Raw genomic sequence first — 22,603 nt, forward strand, 5'->3', positions numbered from 1 at the left:
AAATTTATTCTTGTTCCTTTTAGAGGTTGCCTTTTCTTCGAAGGCCTGTTTATCGAGGAGTTTTCATCAACATTCACGCCCGTATGCGAAGAAAGAGGTTGAAATAGTCAACTCGACATGTAAACCCCACATGGTTGGAAGTTCGGCGTACAAGAACTCTATCTCAAGACAAATTTAAAAATTGTTACGAAAAGAGGTGTTTGAGAAAGAAACGAGCAATTTCGTTGAGAAAAATGAGCTCACAGCATTATAGCAACACACATAATTGTGACTATTCTTGCTCCCACAGTAGGCGTTGCTCTTAATAAGACGGGTCCCTTGGTACCTTCGAGTGCAGTACAGCACGTCATAAGCAATAACTGGCCCGCAGCCCCACTTTCGACTCTTTGCGCCTTTAAACACAGAGCGCAAAGGGCTACAGAAATAATAGGCATGACGCTCTGAGGCTCAAATTGAATCTCTTGCCAAGTAATTATTACGCTCTGCAAGGGCCAAGATCATACAGATGCTCCCGAGGCGTTTTGTTTCGCACAATCGGCACATTCTCCCTCTTGAGTGAATGGACATTAGTTCCCTAAGAAGCATTCTTCATGGAAAGAAAATGGACAGCTTCACGAATGCTCAACGGCTGCGAAGAGCTTTCGCGGGATAGGGGGTGATACGGAAACAATCGGTATTCTCGAGGATCATTCCAATCGCAAGAAAGAAAACAAGTCGCGTCACAGCAGCCAAACGGAGACGAGGAAAACAATGGCACACTTCAAGGTCCACGGATGCCCGAGCGGCCTCTTGTCAATTTAAAGGCTACGCATTCTTCCAACACACTGCAATTGACTTCCGCCTAATTCTTACTTTTGGATTGACTGTAGCTGCATTCGAATAGGGACCTTCGAGTAGCTAGAATGCTTCAACCTAGCGCACAAAACTGTTCACCGTTTCCGAATAAACCTTAAGCATGTTCAAATATCGAATATGTTAGCCTTATCATCTAGCGTGTATCAAAAGCTTACGCATAAACGTGGGAGCGGGCTTGTCGAGTGGGAGGGTCGGGCGGACACTGAATTCTTTACCACAAAAGAGTTTTATGATGTTAATAGAAATTATTCAATTACGGATGAACGGAAAATGAAATACTTTCATAGTAAGGAGCATTTAAACAAGAAATCGAGAACTGGAAGGGACAACGCAAACGCTTGATTAAAAAAAACTTATCAAATAAATAAGACAAAATATTAAGTTACATGATAATCTGATGCGATATTCATGAAATGATTCGATACAAATATTTCAACAGCTGGTACTACGTTCTTACCACAGAACTGGCAATCTCATTCATTCTTTGAAAAACCCTGCAGATGGGTTAAAATACTCTACTGACATTCGAACTGTTCTTTACTCTAATGTGAAGGAGTCGGCACAAAAGCGACGACATCTACGAATGCCTAAAAGTCAACCAAGGATTGTTCAAGAATGATCAGTCAGGTCATCATTACGACATTCGCCAAAAATATTCGACAACTGTACACGGCTCAAACGCTCGAGGAGTTGATCTCATTTATTGACATTTTACTACCATTACCCAAATCATGCTCACTGGAACCCCACGAAAGCGATATCAGTTGAAGTGCCGTGAGATAAAATTTAAATGCTCTTGTGTTCACCAATTGAAACAGAAACGAGAATGATATATTAGAGAAAATCTGCCCGGAAATTAGAACAAGGATTTAACCTTACAAAGATAAGATTGCAACAAGGAAAGTGATCCCTGGTCAAGAATCACAGGAATGAATCCGATCTTCAAATGCCGTGGTTCAGAACACTGATGGCTCATAGATGAAAGAATTTCCCTTCATCCGAGGAGCACCTTCGCGGGCGGACTGAGCCCTGCGGTCTGAGGAACCAAATCACATGATTCCGCAATCGCTGGGACGCCATCCCCGCTATCGCCGGCCGCGATTTTTTTTGTCAAATAAGGCTGCGCTGACACCGCGAGCGCAGAATGCAGGGGAGAAGAAACGTAGCAACGACCGGGAAACCGCATGTGGACACGATCCACAATTAGCAGGGCGGAGAGGTTGAGTCCAAATCAAGAAGACGACGGCGGCATTCTCCGCTATTTTGAAAGGCTGCTGCCTTTCGGGGAGAGCGCCATGTGTGGACGTCGAGACGATTAGCATCCAGAGGAAGAAGCAGCAGCAACGACGGAAACCAAGGCGAGCCTCGAGAAATATATAGGGTGTGCACTCCACTTACGAGGCACGACATTTCACCACTATACACACTAAAAATCAGACTTAGAAATCCCCTAATCGGACTTGAACAACGCCCATGAGTGGAGCCAAGATAGAGTACTAGAACAGTTACAGAGCAAATGCACTGCAAAATATTTCTAGCATAGGACATATGAGAAATATTTGTGGGGAACACATAAGAAATATTTTTGGCAGAGCCCTGAAGAAGGGTTCGTCAACCCAGTTGTGCGAAGGTTTTTCTCAGACAAAAATGAAAGAGGTGCAACTTCGCACTGGCCACGCCTTAAATACTTGGGGAGTATGTAGGATTTGGCGAAGAAAGACAATTTGTACCAATAAAAAAATACGACAGGTGCGTGATTCGTTCTCTTCATTTTTGTAAACGGCCAGTGTCGTAACAACCCCCGCCACATGCCTGATGAAGGGCTAATAAGGAGTAGAATGAAGATCAACATACATGCAACTGAGGCAGGCGAGATGTAGTGGAATGACATCCTGATTTAATGATTTAAGCACTCCATAAGCTGACAGGGACGTCAGTTCAACCCATACAAGAAGACCCTACCAACATGTTTTTGCTTTGGCATTGAATCACTAAGCAAGAATGATACACTAAGATGAATAAATGACAGCCGTAAATGACGCATTGATTAATCAACACAGAAATAAACCCTTAACGATGGTATCATCGAAAGAGGCAACGGCATGGTGAATTTCAGAAGTTATTCCGTATTCAGATTCCGCAGAAGTTAAACGCTGATTCAAAGTTACGATTGACGACGACTGAATATGGAAATGAAAATTGCCACGGATTATTAGCGATCCCAAAAAAGAACGAACGAGGAAAATACGCCGTATTGACGCATTCTAAGATATTTTCAAAGCTGCAAACGGCTTAACGACCACGAATTCTGCTTTCATGAACAATTACAACGAACTTCTGAGGTCGGCCATCTTTGAAATAACAAAATAATTCTCTAAGTTATGTTCGCTAAAAATAAAAATAAAACGCAGTGCTGACTAAAAAAATCAAAGCCAGGGTTCCGGATTTTAATAAATGAAAGAGAAAAACATGAAATCCTAAAATATGTTACTGCATCTGTGTTTAATTTAAGCAACTGACATTAAAATATAAGTTGCATCAACATTTTCGCTCGATTGAAATTATAAGCTAGACGCAAATGAAGAATCAGTTCCCACGGCGAGGGAGTAGCTGCAGAAATGGATGACCAAAAATACATCATACTTTTTATGAACAACATGAAAAAATCCGAACGAAGATAAAAATAGATTTTCTAAAATCTCCTCTTGTAAGCTGGCCATCACGATGAATCAGCAAACCTAACTTCTCTATTAAAAGCCTTTTACCCAGGGCTACAGTCACATAAGTAAAAGAAGTAATGTCAAAAAATTATCACCCAAAGATACTATAGACAACACCTAAAAAATCACTAAAATGAATTTAATACATGAAAATACGAGAAAGGGCCAGTATAATAATCATTGCCATTATGACGATCGCAGGGGCATGACTCATGACTATCGAATGCTACTTAAACCAGGTGCACAAAAAGAATTCACAATGAATGAAACATGACAGAAACTATTCGACGAGAACCTGCTAAAAAAACAAGGTCGATTGCTGTCGTCAACTCTCGAAAAAGAAATTGCTGACTACATGAATTACCACCATTGCCATTTACTGCCCGATTCCAACCATCAAAAATATACGAAAAAGGTCGGATTCTTATTCACTAGACTGAACTCAATACAATGGAATGGCAATCGCTTTACGCCATACGGGATCAGAAGATGCCAGACCGGACCGAAACATAATTGTGAAGACAATGATTTTTTAATTCTTCGACTGTAGCAAGATTTTCTTATTTCCTTATTTCGGTTTAATCAGAACAACAAGAGTGAAGAAAATACTAATGCAAATTTAAATGATTTCTCGAGCATTTAAAATGCTCGCAAAAAGAAGCACCATGCTCGAGGTCCTGCCCTGCAATTTCTTAGCCTCACTTGACGATAAGGTATCACTCCCTTGTATCGAGTTCCGTGACTCACCATATCAATCGAAAAGAACCATGATCTGATGCCTCCGAGTAAAGCAACCACCCCGAAGTGACAGAGAAATCGAGTGACTAGTGAGGTGCAAAGAAAGAGCCACAGACCACGAGAAGGCACCGGATCCCATACAGCGGCGGCCGGAAGCGTCGCTCTTGGGCCCACCCTGCCTCGGGATGTCAAGCGCCCATTGCGGACTAAGGTGTCGCGCAAACCGACATCGCTAAGCAACGACCATCACGTCAATGCGAGCGCGGTCATGACAGCCACGGCAACTAACGAGCATTTGGCGCCGGCGATTAACATTAGGGGCGGGCGATCACGCAAGAAATACTCGGGACTGAAATTAAGACCGTAATCAAGAAAGGATACTGGGGCGGGAACGAAGGCAAATTTCAGGGGTCCACATCGCATAAATCCCGGAAGGGCAATTGGAAACAGCTGCTTTATAAATAACCTATTGATCAGAAATGAACACAAATCAATTACAAAAGGGGGATAATAACAGGGAACAAAATCGTCATGGCAGAGCAGTAATTTATACAATCGTCGTCGCGGAGAGAATGCCGCATTCTCTCAACAAAAAAGTCTAAGTTCTGAAGACATCACAGCACTTAGAAATGACAAATGTCACCATTTTTACGATATCGCAAATTTACGTCACTGAACGAGTAAGTTTTTAAATACATAAAAATCACAGATTATTTTCAAGAGGTTTTGATCCCAAATAAAATTTCATTTGAATAAAACATAATAATAAAACGTACAACAGACGTTTTTCCCAATGAAAAAACAAGGTTATAAATGATTAATAATTCAAGCACATTAAACAAATACTTAAAAATTCCTGATTGAATAGCATTAATTGCATCAAAACTCCACGTGAGTATTCATTCCCCATAAGAAGTATCAGCAACACCAAATGGATTCCAAGTGCAAATGCACAATGTAAAGAATCAAATCAGATGAAACGAAAGAGGGTGGAGGGAGGGAGGACAGCAATTATTAGAACACAAATAATACATTTCTCAACAAAAATTATCTAAAGACAGGAAAATCCTAATGCCTACAACATCGAAAATAAATACATCTTCATCTGCTTTCTTGAAGTAGTACTATTTCACGAAAGCCAGATAGTAGATCAACTTGATTATTCTAACATAAATATGCATTGACAAGCTCCAGATTCTGGAGGCAGTCTATCTATGATATCAAGGAAGTTATTATGAGTCTAGGTCACATCTCATAAGATGAAGCAAATCTAAATCTAATGCACGTAGATCCACTTTAGCCTGTATGACTGCTTGCACGCCAGTTTGACCTTTTAAACAATTCTACTGCGCATATTAAACAGCAACTTTTAATATAGTAAAAGGGATCTGCAACTTCAATACAATATTTTTTTTCATTGAATGAACAGGCCCAAGGAAATTAAAATAACTGCAAAATAACAAATTTTCTCTTTTCTTTCCCTAAAAACTAAATATTTAAAGAGCCTTCACCCAGTTGGAGACTTCTGATGGAATGTGTATCTCCCTTAAAGAATGAAAGAGGTGAATATTTAAAAATGGGCAACAGAGACTAAAGTCATTCATAAGGGTTAAAGACCAAGGCCATCAATATTATAGATAAAACCATGATGTGTTTGATGTTGTGACTAGGTGACAGGAGGCTACCAAACATGGTTCTCTTTACCCTGTGAAGATGGCAGCAGCTCCTCTTCATATATGTGAAGGTGAGGACCATGGTGGTCGGTATAGCTTTTGCAAAAGATCGCATCACTGTGTAATGGGCAATCCTAAGGCTTGGGCCACAGGGCTCTCAAAATGCTTGTGAATAGGAGAGAAAGGTTATTTAGTGTGGAGTGTAAACAGTAAACCCTTCCTAAAGGCTACCAGCACTCCCACTACAAGTGAGGGGTGACAAACCATTACTTGCATTCTAGCTTTGCACAGCAATGGCACATGGACTGAAATTCTTCCCTAGTTTTAAGAACATTTCTTGGAAATGGATGAGTTCCTCACTTGCCTTGCATGCGTGTGCTTCGTGTCTCTGCCTTGCCAGCCATGTAACTTGCAAATGTTTTTATTTTAAGATGAAATTTCCAATTTACAGCTATTTTATGTTTGAAGGGGTAATTTGTTCCTGTAGCATCTTTTACTTATCGGGAACCAGCTTAATTATTGTTTATATGCTGAAGATATCGTGGGATATTGTCCAAGTTCGTTCCACCTCAAAAATGAAGGAAGTATTTGCAAGAATTAAACTCCTGTTTTACGATGAATATTGCTCAACTACTTTGCCAGCATAAGGCATGCAGAATACATTTAAGATGTATATGAAGAACTCATATTACAATTATTCCTGCGTTAACTTAAAGAATAACCTTAGTTCACTTCCCTGCATGCACCCTCATTATTAGGCCTTGGATCCATTGGTCTTTTGCACACAACAGACATTACAGGAATTTCAACTGTTTTCATCAAGTAGTTTGGTTACCCTGCCATTCCTTCCCTCTCTGCTTTGCTTTCTTCACCTCCAATCTTTACTTTCACCCCTTCCACTGCTACCTACCCTCCCTTTCACACAGGACTGTGTCAGGTTCTCTTCCTAGAGATATAGAGTAACTCATTTAACTGTAGGCATGGGGAAATTTAAGTACTTTAACACTTTAAGAACTGTGATGCAGAAGGCTAGGGAATATTATTACATAATAATACAGAGGAAACACACTCCAATCATTTTATTTAAAACACAATGGCATTCTTTCAAGAAAAATATTCTAGAGGTAAACTAGTCCTCCAAAAGGTTTTTCTGGTGGAGGCTACCCAAGAGGGTACATTTAGTCAATAGTGGTAAAGATTTGAGCATAGGAAAATGGAACACGAGACTGCTTAGGACTCAGAGAATGCTGAAGAACCTTAAAATGGAAATTCAAAGATTGAAACTTGATAGGAATCTGTGAAATGAAGTCGCCCAAAGGAGTTTCTTGGAGTGGAAGCTTTAGCTTATACACTCAGGACATGGTACTACTGATACAAGGTAGGTTGTTACGCATTCAGTGATGATGCCATCGGACAATATCTATGATTAGGTAATAACAGGAGCAAGTTAACACCTTGGTGTACAAGTAGTGTTGTTTACTTTCACAAGGAGAAGGAAATGAAAGAGTTTATTTATATTTCTCTCCAAAATTTCCTTCATTTATGGAAATAGCAAAGAAGTCTAAGTGATTCTACATTATTTTAGACCCAAAACTAATACAGACAGCTACTTTGAATACAGCCATAGGATGTGACTGAAGAAAATAATGATAAATATTCGTATTGTACAAATAGGTAAATGCCATGTAAGCCTCCAATCAATATGGAATAGGAAGAATGTAGGGATGAATTTTTCCCTAAACAACCTCATTGTCACTAATACCATAATATAGAAATTGCTTCATAAATTACCTGATGTTGAAGAATGATACGGGTAGATTAGACAGGTAATATAACGAGAAAAGAGAATATTGCAATCGTTATGTTGTTATTTTTAGTTAACCTTTTCACTAAGAGAATTTTGTTTGCACATATTTGTAGTACATAATTACCATCAGGTAAAGTTAAATTCTTGCTGAAGTTATTACCAATTTGAATTTCCATTGGACAGCTAATTAAAATATTACATCCTCATTTGGTTTACAGGAGACACTTCTTTATATTTTGTGCTGAATGTTGTACAGTAACCTAAATTACTTACTACAGGCATCCCCTGAGTTACGTATGCCTCGACTTACATAAATCTGTACTTATGTAAGTGATAACCGTATTTCAAGTATAACCGTATTAATTTTCGAATACGAGCGCGATGAAGTAGATATTCGCTCGTATGCCCAATGGCTGAAAAAATATCAAATAGTTACCGAGTTTTTTACATGATAAACAAAACAAAGTGACCCATTTTTATCATTCCTTGAAGGAATTTTCATTAATTTCTGTAGAAAAATCGTTTATAAACCCCAAGTCACCAATCAACGTGAAAATTTGCCATTCTAGCTATTGAAGTGTGTACGATACAGCTAGTTACACAGCATACACACCCGAACTCCGACTTTTAGCAATTTAAATATTGTATCCTTAAGTTTGGACATTTCCATCTGTGGAATTAAAAGAAAATAAAGTTCGAGCAGAAATATTTATTGCGGAAAGGAATTGGTTAGTACCCACGTAAAGGCATTGAAATTTTCAGTGTTGGCAAAGAACGCTGTGAAAAAGTGAAGAAAAAGTTGACACACGATATTAATTGCGTATTTGTTTAGATGTTTCCGTCCACTGGGTTACCGTGTTGTATTTTGCAAAGATTTTATTAAGCTAATATTTTATCGTTCTCTCATATTGTGTGCTAATATAAATGAATACTGCGTTATTGAAAGCTTTTCCCCACTAACTTTGTTGCAAGTTAATGACGGAGTTGGCTGAATTAAAGCTCACTTTTAATTAGCTTCGTACATTGGAAATGCTCTTCGATGTTTCCAGCGAAGTAAATATTCAAATGATGATATTTTCACACCATTTTATTGAGATGTGAGAATATAGAAGTATGTTTGCGTGCGTGAAAGATTGAGTGTTTGTACGTGTGAATGTATCTAAGAATATAGTGATTAACTGGTATTTTTTGTGTGTTATTTACTCGTAATCCTCGACACCCCTCCTACGTCTATTAACTGTGACATTGAAACCACCAGATTCATCAATCAACGTAATATATAAAAGGTAGAAGATATAATGATTAAAGGTAGGTAGACAATGCAAAGTATGGGCACTTAGATCACAGTATAACATAATGAATCAATTTAAGTATTCAGTTTAGTAATGTAGCGTTCAGATACAGTACTTTCACGAATCCACGCGATCGGTCAATTCGGGGAATAATATTACGCATTTTGATTGGCAATGCTCGAGATGCAACTCTCAGACTATATTAATGTTTATTGATTTTTTTATCTAATAACGTAAGAATATGCGGAAGAGTTCATGAATATTGCAGTGAATTGAATGAAACTTCACCGAGAATTTACCGCGCATTTCTCCGAAATCTCTGAAGCACTAACGCAGAATGTTCGACTAAAGTAAATTTCGACTTACGCTGAGTCTGCCGGAACGCATCCCTTACGTAACTCGGGGGATGCCTGTACCTTTGTATACTGCATTTTTGAAGGCAGCTGCCAAACTAGATGTAGAACAGCAACTTTTGGAAGGAAAGAATAATTCAGAATCCAGGTGTTATAGAACTTTTAAGGATTTTACCAGGTAAACAATATCAACAACTCCAGTTCAGGATACTATGCAACATTGTAGTGCGTAGTTTATTTAAACTGCTAATTATGATTCTTAGTAAATGTGCCCATTAATCCAAAACATCCAATCCAATATGTTTCATGTGCCCATAAATGCCATACACCATTCTGATGATACAGGGACCTCAACTATCTGAGGTCGTATCTACAACTTCAGTGCTAATGCTTGAGTCTCCCATTGATATTTGATTATTTAATTACAATTTTGTTTCTCTTTTGCACAAGAGTTACAGAGTGTGAGCAAAAAGCTTCCTATGGTACATTGATAGCATGGTTAAGAGAGACAAAACTGATAGATACTGTACTGATTCAGGCTTACATGCCCACATCACATCATGAGGATAAAGAAGTGAAGATGGCTTTAAAGATATCACAGATGTAATCAAACAGGTAAGAAGGAAAGAAAACCTTATTAATTTAGGTGATTGGAACACTATCGTTAGAGAAGGAAAACGAAGAAGAATAAATGGAAGATATGGATTAGGATATCAAAGAGAAGACAGGGTACAGGAATGGAAAATGCCAAGAAACCAAAGAAGATTTCAAATAAACTACATTTTAATGAAGCGTAGATATAGGGTCCAGGTAAGGACTGCAAAAGCTACCTCGGAGCAGATATCAAGTGATCATAATCTGATGATGATTAAATGCCATTAAAAATTCAAGAAATAAGTGAATAACACATGACAAGTGCAGAAACGACTGAATCCAAAACATCTGACAGAGATAAGCGGAGAATAGATGGATGAATATTAAAATTAGACTTCAAGGGGCCAAAAAAGCAGTTCTAGGGAGAAGAAAAGTTGTTAAAAAAGGCATGAATCACAGACGAAATCTCAAACCTCACTGAAGAAAGGAGAAAATAAAAAAATAGAAAACTGAAAAGCTGGCTCTAACTATATGAGAAGAAGGCCAGAAAATTGTTATGAAGCGAGTAAAACTAGAGAAGCACAAATGAATAACCTATTCAAAGATGCATAAAATAGCCTTATACAGGGGAAAGTGGATACTGCCAATATAATAATGAGATGCCATGTCCAGGAACGGTGTGCAAGATGCATTACTGTGAGGGACAGTTATACAACCGAAGCAAATCCTGCACAAAAATAATGGGAGAAGAAAGTGAAGTAGAAAACCTTATCACGGGAGCCCACATTTAAAGAGAAGAATTTGATGCTGCAATAAGTGACCTGCGAAAGATTAAGCCAGCAGGATTTGATGATATACCAGCAGATCTCATAAATAATGCATGACTGAAGACTTCAACTCAGCTGTACAAAACCATCGACAATATGTACTCAACAAGATGTACACAGTAAGAACATCATCATTCCTATTCCAAAAACAAGAGGTATTTAGATTTGAGGAAAACACGGCTGACAACACATGCATTGCATGCATACTGATAAGAACCATCTAAAAAAGAATAGGACTAATTTCAATTCAACAGACTGAAGTTTAGACTATTTATAGAGAAGAGAATGGAAAGGAATAAACTGACATCCATAGCTTTTGTCAACTTAGAGACCTTTGCAGTGTGGATTGTAAGTCAATTCTTAGAATTCTGACAGAGTGCATTGGAGTGGTATGAAATGACCATAAAATAGAAATTGTTTTCATAAAACTCAAGTAGCTGTGATAAAATCTGGATGTAACAGTGAAGAAGCAAGAATAGGGAAAGGAGTGAAAAAGGTTCTTTACTGTACCCAGTAATAATAATGTTTACAATGAGACAGCAGTGAATAAAATCAGAGAAGGCTTTAGGCATCTTTTATCCACAGAGAAAGAATTAGTATGCTGCGATTTGCTGATGACATAGCAGTCATAGCTGAGACAGAATGATTTGAAGAAGACTTTGACAAATATGGTCAGGACAATGGCCAGATAGAAGCTGAAAATCAACAAAAATAGGACTAAGATAAAAATAGGACTAAGATAAAAATAGGAAAAATTAAAGCTTGAAGAGGTGAATGAGTTTTGTTATCTAGGAAGCCAAATTACCAACTATGGATAAAGCAAGAATGGAATAGTCAGTTAAAAAGCACGGGCAAAGAGGGCTTTCTAGAAACAGAAGAATCTTCTTACCGCTGAAAATACAATTAGAGAAGTAAGGAAACAATTCATCACATGTTACATATTGAGCATGTTACTCCACGGGAGCAAGAAGATGGCATGACAACATTGGCTGGAAGTCAGCGACATCATAAGAAGATTCAAGAAATATCTATACAACGTGATGGGATAACTAAACAACTTCAATCGATTAAGAATAGTAAATCTCCGGGTCCGGAGGGAATACCCGCGCGTGTCCTCAAGGAGTTAGCTCCACAGATCCCACCTTACTTAGAGATTATATTCAAGAAGTCACTCTCCGAAGGGAAGTTACCGCTAGACTGGAAAACTGCAAGCGTTACACCCATATTCAAAAAGGGAAACAGACATGACCCAGGCAACTACCGTCCGATTTCATTACCATCGATTATAGGCAAGATACTTGAGCATATCATCGTTAGCAATATCATGGCTTTCTTGGACAGACGTAACTTCCTCCATGACTGTCAGCACGGATTCCGAAAAGGTAGATCATGCGAAACACAGCTTGCGCTCTTTCTTCACGACGTTATAAAATCTGGTGAATCGAAGAGACAAGTTGACGCACTATTTCTAGATTTTAAGAAAGCTTTCAACACTGCACCTCACAACAAACCTTTATACAAATTACAGTCATGCGGATTAAACGAAACAGTTGTAAACTGGATACACGACTTTCTCAGAGATCGTAAACAAAAAGTAGTTCTTGAAGGAATTAGCTCTGATGTTGTGAAAGTTACATCAGGTGTTCCACAAGGAAGCGTAAACTCTAACCATGTTTATGCAGTGTATGGTATAAACATAAAGGCAACAGACGAAGTGAAGTACCTGGGAGTTACGATAACCTCGAACCTCACGTGGGGAACACACATAAAGAATATTTGCGGCATAGCCCTGAAGAAATTAGGATTCGTCAAGCGTATTGTGAGAAGATTTTTGGATGAGAAAGTAAAAGAAAGGTGCTATTTCGCTCTCGTAAGACCGCACCTTGAAAATGCAGCGAGCGTATGGGAACCGGTGCAGAAAGACTTAATCCACGAACTGAATAAAATACAAAGGAAGGCTGCACGTTTCGTCAGACAGTGTTACCCAGATGTTAAGTGAATTAGGCTGGGAGCCGTTGGAGACTCGGAGGCTGCAAGCTAGGATTAGATTGCTTGAACAATTGAGAATGGATATCTTTAAGAGAGACACAGAGAACATATTATTAGAGCCACACTATATCTCCAGGTCTGATACAAGCGATAAATTAAGAGAGATGTTTTGCCGAACGGATAGATATGGGAATTCGTTTTTCCCCCGAACCATAAAGGACTTTAATAAACGCTAGTCCCAACCTCGTTAGAGCACTTCTTTTTTTTATAGTTGTAAACGGCTGGTGTCCTAACACCCCCTGCCACATGCCTTTTAGGCGGCTCGCGGGGTACTATGTAGATGTAGATCAGTTATGAGGCATGATGGCCAGATTAAGACAATTGCCGAAGGACAAGTGGATGGGAAGAAAGGCAAAGGGTGGCTATAAATGAGTTTCATAGAACATTTTAACAAGGGAAGTAAAAGAAAAAAATTGCATCAATATTAAAATGTAAGGAGATAGGAAAGTGTAGCAGAGAGCAGAACCAAACCAATCTTTAGATTGTTGAATCATGATGATGACTTGAATGATTTGAATAGCACTATGAAAATGATGGGTGGAGCTTTAACTCGTTTGTCGTGAGACTGTGACATTATCAACTTATCTGCAAAAGAGTAAAGGCCATTTATTTTCCACCACAAATACCATGAATTGTAGGGGATCAAAAAGTAGTGAAAACGGGTACACTTTTCAAACTGTATCAAAATCGAGATTGAAAATAAATTAGGGAAGGCCACTATCTACAGTCCTGTTAAAAAAAATGAACCAATTGGACTGGAAAGAGAGCACAATGCCTAAAGCTCATTTAACAGCCTCAATATTATAATGATGCTATCTCATCCCATGAGATAGGAGAACTAATTCATACCAGTTGTACCCAAACAATGTATCCATACTGAAAGGGCTTGCTGGAGTGTAACACCAACATCCTCCCCAAAGAAAACATCTTGGAGAAAAAGGCATGGGTACAATGTCAGAAATGAGCATTTTTTTAATCCAGAAATCATCTTAAAAGTCTTGTCACTTTTTTTGAACGACGAGTCTGTCATGTAGAGTCTACCAAGGAAATAAATAGGTTATTATGGATTGTAGTGTGCAAAAATTACACACAAGAGACACACTTTGTGAATAACAAGAACTCTCATTGATTGCAAGTGTAATGTAAACATGGTGAAAAGATTGTAGATGAAAACAACCTCAAAATTATATGAGATTAAATTCTACTGAATTTGCAGAGCAAAATATTTCATCTAATACGTACTGCTATCTGGAAAGAATATCTTACTACCCTGTATTTCATTCGATTAATGTTTATTTTGGTGGAGGATGCCATTTAGTGGTGAACTTCGCCCAAACACCCAACCCTTAAAATCGAGAAATTTTAATATTACAGGCTAATCTTCTCAGAAGTAGTGGTGTGACCGAATGAATTCAACCACTTCCACATTGACATTTCTACTTTGAAGGATCAAAGCTTAGCAGGTAATCATGGTTTTTATCATCATCCTCGTAGAGTGGTGATTACTCCAGTTATTTAATCAATACTCCAACATTAATTATTAGCCATTCATTGGTTGATAAATTTTTACTGTTAACTTGCCCAAAACATTGGTACAACATACACTTACTTAGATTGCAATAGAGTAGTTTCCTTCATCAAAGAAAACGAAAGGCATTGATTGATATTCGTTAACCACCATTAGTGTATTCATGATATACAAATTATTTGGTTTTAGAAATACCGGTTTAGACGAATGGCAATGGTCTCAAGTTATCCTCATTTGAAAAAGGCCAGATTGGCGCCCATGCGATGCCACTCCACGTGACGTCACAGGGACCTAGTTTCTATACGAGTAGATAGGAGTTTTACATCGTCTGAGGTTACCAATGCATGGATGAGGCACAGAGCTCAGGGAAACATGTCTTAATAATCACCTACTAAAACTGGCTAAGGTCGAAAAGTTTTCCTCATTTGATAAGGTATTAATAATGCTTATTTAAGCCAAGCGATACCAGCTAGCGGTGTACTCTGCTACCTGCTAGCATCCTGTGTCATATCAGTGCTCAGAGCCTCACCCCAAGGTCACCTCACCCGCAGCAGCGAGAACCAGAACGACGTCACACGGGAGTTTTCCTGGCATTCATACTTACCCGTCACATTTTCGTGCGCTTGAAAATTTCACTTTTCATTTAATCGCGAAAAATAGGTATCGTAATTTAAAAATCTAAATGCGTTAAATACGTACTCCAGGAGTAATAATCTTTCGATTTAGACAATAAAACAATAATAGGAAACCACCCTAATGCAAGACTCAAATGGAACAATTTTCAATGCATTTTGCAGCAGCTTGGAGAAAAATACAATGACTATTTTGGTACAACAGTACGTTATCACCATTGGATTTATGCTGGATTGGATTTAACATTTCACAATGAAACTTAAGTCATACATAAGGGCTCAATCTTTCTTTCATCTTTAAATGATGAAAATGAAAATTGCAAGATTTTGAAATAATCAATTAGGAAAATCACACTACGAGGACCAACAGATGTGGGAATAAACAATAACAACATGATAAGTATGGGCCTTTGTTAAGGACCTAAAGTGGTAAATGATACTTGCAGGATAGCAGTCTATGTGGCAACAGTAGAGCAACATTCAATTTTATTTCACCATGCCTTTTTTGGGTGGAAAATATCAGAGCCTGAGAAAGAAAATATGGCTAAAAACATGACACTACTCACAAAAAGCTGACTGACTTGCAATTAATCAAGTTAAAATAAAATTCTAATTAAAACCTTAATGTACGATATGTTAAGGTTATGAAAAACTAGCCTTTATATTTTGAAAAGTTCTTAGGGGTGAGTCACGCCTGGCACCACTTTCAGGCGGACAGCTTTTCTTCTTATGCAGTCCACAGTGTGCCGCCTAAAATCACCATTGTGGCATAGTGCCCAGGTACACTTTACACGACAAACAATATATGTAGTACCATACTGGAAGAGAAGAAGCCTACCAATCAACCTAAGTTGTCCACTGTTCAGTTCAATTTATCTGTGGGCACTTTCGTACTGAATGTCGCACATACGCAAAGGGATTTTGAATGAATGAATGCAACTTACGCAGGGTGGAGAAAAGAGACTGTCACGGAAGCAAAAGACATACGTACGTGGTCACCCCTCAGTGCTCAACTTAGTGTGAGCCCAAACCCTTCCTCAGTCGCTCAGATCTAGCCTTTCCTGTCACCTCCACTTGGTCATCTACTGCTAAAGTGGAATTTGGTTAGTACGTTCCCCTTTAGCACGGCGATTTCTCTCAGTCCCGGTACTATTCAAGCAATACACAGGTATATATTTGGTTAGTATGCTTTCAATAGTGGCACTTTCCTGGGCAATACACTCAATTATTTGCCTTGAATCAACCCTCAAATCATTTTTAGTATCTTCTGAGTGTGTAAACCTCTGATTTCATTAGTTAATTTATTATTAGCAGCCATGGCCCTTCTTAAATTCATCCCACATCTCTCTTTCTATGACTGTGATGCATCCAAATGCATTTCTCATGGTGAGGAGTACCCACCTCATTACTTGACAATTGGAGCAGACGATGCTATGGATCTCAACACAAAAATACATGATCTCAGTACAAGAAATAGATAGCAAACTACACTGGCCAAGTGTTTTAAGAGAATTTAAACTATAGAATATAAAAATCTGCTTATAATAATCTTAAAATGTCTTATTGATCATCATATCAATATCAAACTTTTCTAACGAAACTTTTCTATCACAGAGCCCTGAGGAAGGAGAATAAATCTCAGAAACGTTGGCCAAATGTGTATTTAATTTAAATCATGACCTATACTCCAAGATCATAAACACTACATTGTTGTAATAATAATGAAGGTCAGGAGAAGAAACTGTATTCATATCAATATCGATATATCAATCGATATAGGTTCATTCCAAGAACGAATGTGGGCTGCTGCTGGGATTTTATGTAAAGAAAAATTTGCCCAAATTGTATGATTTTTTAAAACTACCAACTGATGTACTCAGGGTTATTGTCACTTTCTACGAGTAATCTGTGAGAGAGAAGAAATGACTTACAAGGGGAATACACGACCTTAGCATCGCCGATCGAGCTCAAATTTTGCGATTCGGTAGTTTATGGGTACAAATGTAATATGCCGAAGCGAGACGACGCACTTCTCGTAAAATTCCGAGAAAAAAGCAATTAAAAATCGTAAAAAATGAAGGTACGCTATATAAACTGTTTTGAACGTCTATGTTAAACAAGTGGGCGACAGCCCAGTGGATACGGCGTCCGACTGTGGAGGTGAAGGTAGCGAGATCGATGCTCGCTCAGGGAACTTTTTTTGTGTTAATTTTTAAGAATTTTATTGTTTAAATTTTTAAAGTTCGTTTTCTTATCTTCGTTACTACTATGGAATATATTTTTAAAAGTTTTTTTTTAATATTTAGATCAGGAATGGATCAGCTTGGGATTAGGAACTGAGGATGAAGGGTGGATAGAAACCCGGCGTCGGCATTAGCCTGCTCTTAACGAAAGGCGCCAAGGGGACCACGGCTTAACGTCCCATCCGACGGACGGTGTACTGCACAATTAGTGTAATCCACATTGCACGCAGGGATTGAATTTAGGAATGCCCCTTAATTCTTTACCGAGATTTGGATGTGGAAGGCCAGTACACTGCCTCACCACTCCAGTTAATCCTTTATTTACAATTTTCAGGATGGAACTCATCATAAAGACATGCAAAGCAAAGTGATTTGCGGTACAACGAACAAGCAGAAAAGGCGTTTTTTCCACAACTGCAACGACTGTCCATAATTTTTGAAGGAAAACACACGTCATTTACATTAACAAAAAAATGAAGACGCAATAAAAATACATGCGTTAATTCATAACCAATTAAGTGCTCCGATTTTCCAAAACATGTTAAAATATGCATGGTTTGCTTCGAAGCTCGCTGGCACGAGACAATTTTTCGTAAGCTCATGCCATTTGCCTGTCGTGTTTTGCCTTAAAATTTTCCACGGCTGCAATTCTATTGCAATACTCCTGCGAGAGCTTTTAAACAAAATTGTTCGTGAGTAGGACAAGCAACGTAGAGCGTTGGCGTATGCAAAGAGAGGATCGGAACTCTTTCTACTCCCTCTTATGCCGCCGCAGTTATCAAAATTTCCTCTTTCAAATAGTACTGAAAGAGGAAATTTCGATAACTGTCGAAATTCCAGGCATACGTCTGCAACACCGCACGATAGAATAAAAAAAATGTCGCAAAATTTTTTTTCTTTATAGCTTCAATCCTCAAAATAGGGGTGCACCTCTTACACGTGTGCGCCTCTTACACAAGCTTATACGGTACATTCATTTTCCGGAGAATGTAAATAAAAACATCCTTCTTATGTTTAAGCTCTCAAAAACCCAAATAAATTACGATAAGTGACAAAAAAGTTACGTTTAGCATTCTGCTACTGGCTAGTACCATATAGTACCGCTAGGCGTTAATGGGTCAACTAAAATACAATGTTTTCTGCCCAATTTTGGTAACAGGTTGTTTGAAGATCTACCCACCTCAGCCAGAATGACTAGCTTAGCTAAATTCAAGAATATCATTTACTCATGGTTAGCCTTTCATGCAATGTATTCAGTTGGTGAATTTTTTACACACTAAACTAGTGATATTGTATTCTTACAGGTCGCCTATAAACTGATTGTTCGCAATCTTTCTTGTATATTAAGCCGTCAACGCCCACAGGTGCCATATGGCACCCAGTTCAGTGGTGAGCCAATACTCCTGCAATGCATTTAATATGTGAATTTTAGTGTACATTTCGGTGCACATACTTAGTAGAAGGTTTCCTCTATTATTCAGTCAGTTTGAATTGTGTTCATTGTGTTGTGCTCATACATATCATATTTTTTTAATGTGAAATATGTGTGAATTTAAAAAAACTTTGGGCGCTGACAGGTTGATGTACAGTTGAATTTTTTCCAGAGTATCTTCTGAATACCTTTGACCAATAAAACATCATTATTATTGCAGTGGACAACTGATGAACTACTAGACTTCATAAAATGGAGGTGATATCACTCCAATGGACCATGGAAGCACAAATTTAAACAATTTAAAGGAGATTTTGCAAATTGGCATTCTCTCATGCAGCTTTCCCTATATGCATAATTGCAAACAGGAGGGAAGTTACTACAATTGTATTACTCCATTATTTAGAGGTTTGTAAATAGGAGGTTCAACTGTGGTTAATGAACAGGGAGTTACGAATTTACAGTCTGACACAGGTGATTCATTTACGGTTCATTTTTAGAGTTTCTTCCTGGACTAAGAGTTTCTGCAACCAGCTCCGCATCATAATAACTTGTTACGAAAATAATAACACCATGTCTGCCTCATAAGCGTCAAACTCTTTTGGTAAGGATATCAAAGTAAAAGAAAATTGTCCAACAAATACTCGTTAAGTAAGGAGCAAGAATTAATTTATAGTCAGCCTGCTGGCAGGAATTTTGATGTCTTCTGGATTGAGGACAAAATAGTGAATGATTAAAAAAAGCAAAAATAGTTTTCCTCTTATCTGATAAAAGGAGCTTTTCTGACTTAAACCACTGCCAGCATCGGTCGAGTTTAGCAGATAAAAATACCAATATTTACACAACATGATATGAACATATTACTTGGTTTACTGTCACAAGCTTAAGGCAATAACAGAAATGTTGAGATAGATCAAGACAAAGGATATTCAAATCTTGTTTTACTCCTCTGAGCATTTTGAGTATAAAAATTGTTTAAATTGAGAGAACACCTTATGGAATTCTTTCTTCTTTTAATTCTTAAAAACAACAGTACTCAGTTCTCATTCAAAATGTGATAATACTTTAATATTTATGCTAAACTTGAGTGCATAGCCAAAACTTCTTCAATTAGAGCTCCATCACATAATTCAAACAATTAAAAAAAGATCTAATTGCTACTGTCTCACTCATTCAAACACATTCAGCAGTCATACATGATATATCAAGCAAATGCTTACATGCCAAATGAGTTAAACGATTAGCCCAAATTTTGTGAAAAAAGGCAATAAAATTGAGTTCATGAAAATTTCCGTCATAAAATACTGAGATTAACGTTCTAAACAATAAGAATGATTAATGGATTTTTTTTATTTAAAATATTAACGGCACGAAAATCCAGCAGTTGACAAGTTGATGCATTAGAAACTACAACTTGTAGCAGTAATATTTTCAAAATATATCAGGTTTTGAGTAACTTCATAACCAAATCGACTGAGCATCAACTATAATGAACACCAACCTGTATGATCCTCTTTGGTAAGGACTGGCTGGATGCTGGTACCGACTACTGCCATAAGGTGATTCTACTCTCCGCCTCTTCACATCCCGGTCATATGAGTAGGAATGTGAGCGAGACCTCGACACCGAGCGGTTGCGTCTTCTTGTGCGAGGCATCTGTTACATAACATGAAACCAGATGATAGAAACAGAGAATATGACAAACTGATGAGCAAAGATCAACACTAATATGAAAAATCCATTAAAAAGTCATCATGTACCCACAACAGGAGTGCTAAAATATGCTTTCTGAGATTTATAACCTTATATATGTACCATCTACACAATGCAGTCTCATGTAATTCACAATAAACGTAAAATAAAACCTTAGAAACGGTGTGATTGAGCAAATGATGGCATTAACACCACTTATTGATAAGAGGTAAATTCAAATAAAATCAATTGAATTAGTGGCAACTTAAAAGATTTGTGATTTACAAGGAATGAACTAACACTACACAATTATTGCACAGTTACAACACACGACTCGCCAACGATTATAACAGGAGTTTATTAACGCAAATTGATGCTTCATACAATTAGCAGTCACATTGAGGGTTAAGGATGATTACACACCTTGGAGAAGAAACACAACGACAGGGGATGGATTAGCTAAGCACTTCAATTCGGAGACCATTGATAATATACTAACTGCTGACGCTTCATTCCCATTACTTACATCGGTAGGCACGAATGGATAAAAGTGTCGAGTCGCAAGCTACGTAAGTCATCGCATCAAAGAACATGCAAAAGGACAGGGAATAAGATTTTAATTTATCACTACGCGAGATTACTAAATCGATTAAAAGCATTTTACTTTCTTCCCACTTACTGCAATTCTTCACGTCACTTCACCAAGAATTTTTCTCGAAATTACACGAATCTCAGGCACGTCCTGACAATTCTCACGTCCTATACCCTTGCATAAGAGAATTAATACGACTGATACAAAAAATGGGGCGCTTGATAAAGAGTACATGAACAATATACCCGTAAAATAGCATTATCTCATTTTCCGAACTGTCCGGTACACAAATACACAAAAAAATTCAAAGATTGCCACGACAACTCTTAAGTGTCAAATAACACATATATGACACTCAAAATCTGAAAGCAATTACCGCTCAAATGACAGTACAAAATTCATCTAACTTTTATAGTGCGGATATTCAGATGAGGCACGCGAGCCCTCAGCTTTTACGTCACCGGCCATGCATATTGAATTATAAAATCTTAAAAATTCTAAACCTCATTCCAATTTTGAAACAATGCACTATTAATCAGTAAGTAAGAGGAAAATACCAATTAATGCAACGAAACTCGACTACCTGATACTGAAAATGCGCTAAGGCAGTGTCAGCCATTTTGAGAATTCGTTGCAGATGCGTTGGTTCACACCAGGAAGTGCCTAAGAAAACACGATCAGTAAACTCAAATTCTGTCACAACATGACCCCGTACACAGCATTCTCCAACTAAAATTGGCTCACTTACATTTACTTCTCTGAAAAAGTTGATTTTCTTCCAAATGTAATCAACAATAGTTGAAAAATAAGTCCTAGCGACGAATCCGTCAAGCACTTCGGTACGTAACAAAGTCCAGAACATTGGATCGAAACTTCTCCTCTGATTGGCTGGAACATGGCCCTTATATACTGGTTACTAATCTTCCAAAAGGTTCTCATTGAAATCGGTAGGGGGCGCTGTTGCCTCAATCTTCCGACACCAAATAGTTCCTCTTTTGAACGAGTGGCAGCGCGAGGGTGCCCATGGTTTCTAGTTGTTGGAAAATTAACATGGCGAGTATAGGCTAAACGCTGACTTGTGGTGTTTTTTTCCATTTTTTCAGTGGTAAGGAGGCCTTCTGGAGGTTTCATTTTTTGACAGTACGAAACTGAGTGTAGTGGCTAGAAAGTGGTGCTATTAGCTCAGAAAAGTCAGCGATGGTTCAGGAGTAGTGACTTGAAACAAATCCCGTGCCCTCGCTCGTAGTGGGATCCCGTCTACTTACCTGTGAACACCATGGCTTACGACAAGGGATCGTTTTTGTGCGTGGTTTTAAGTCGGTATATAATGCTAAGAAGAAATAAAATTCCAAACTGGGCATTATAAACTCCCATTTGTGGAAGGCGGCGGTAAGTACACTGAATGTTTACATGTTGCATTTTTGAATAAGTTGTTTCTTGTGCATGGTACCTAAGTTATGATAACGGTGAAGGCCCGAAGTGTCCCTAATCTTAGCAATTAAGTTTAATAACAATGCAAATGTTTCAACTGCGTGTCCATATTACAGCATTTGTCGAAAATGAAACACCTATCCCG

The 22,603-nt window shown here is 38.1% G+C and overlaps 1 protein-coding gene across 2 annotated transcripts in view; it reads right to left on the minus strand.

Annotated features, from left to right (window-relative positions):
* The window catches only part of LOC124164547 (dual specificity protein kinase CLK2), an 80,365-nt gene extending 58,450 nt beyond the window's left edge, over window positions 1–21,915 (minus strand). The window contains exons 1-3 of one of the 2 annotated variants that reach the window (XM_046541919.1): window positions 21,776–21,823; window positions 21,611–21,690; window positions 20,245–20,399 (exon numbers count right to left, since the gene is read on the minus strand). In XM_046541919.1, the coding sequence (XP_046397875.1) occupies window positions 20,245–20,399; window positions 21,611–21,646 (191 nt within the window). In that variant the 5' untranslated portion in view covers window positions 21,647–21,690; window positions 21,776–21,823. Of the gene's footprint in view, window positions 1–20,244; window positions 20,400–21,610; window positions 21,691–21,775 lie in introns of both variants that reach the window. The other variant, XM_046541918.1, reaches the window with a different exon arrangement.
* Between the last annotated feature and the right edge of the window lie 688 nt (window positions 21,916–22,603).

This window comes from Ischnura elegans, chromosome 8 (genome assembly GCF_921293095.1).
Source record: "Ischnura elegans chromosome 8, ioIscEleg1.1, whole genome shotgun sequence".
Taxonomy (NCBI): domain Eukaryota; kingdom Metazoa; phylum Arthropoda; class Insecta; order Odonata; family Coenagrionidae; genus Ischnura; species Ischnura elegans.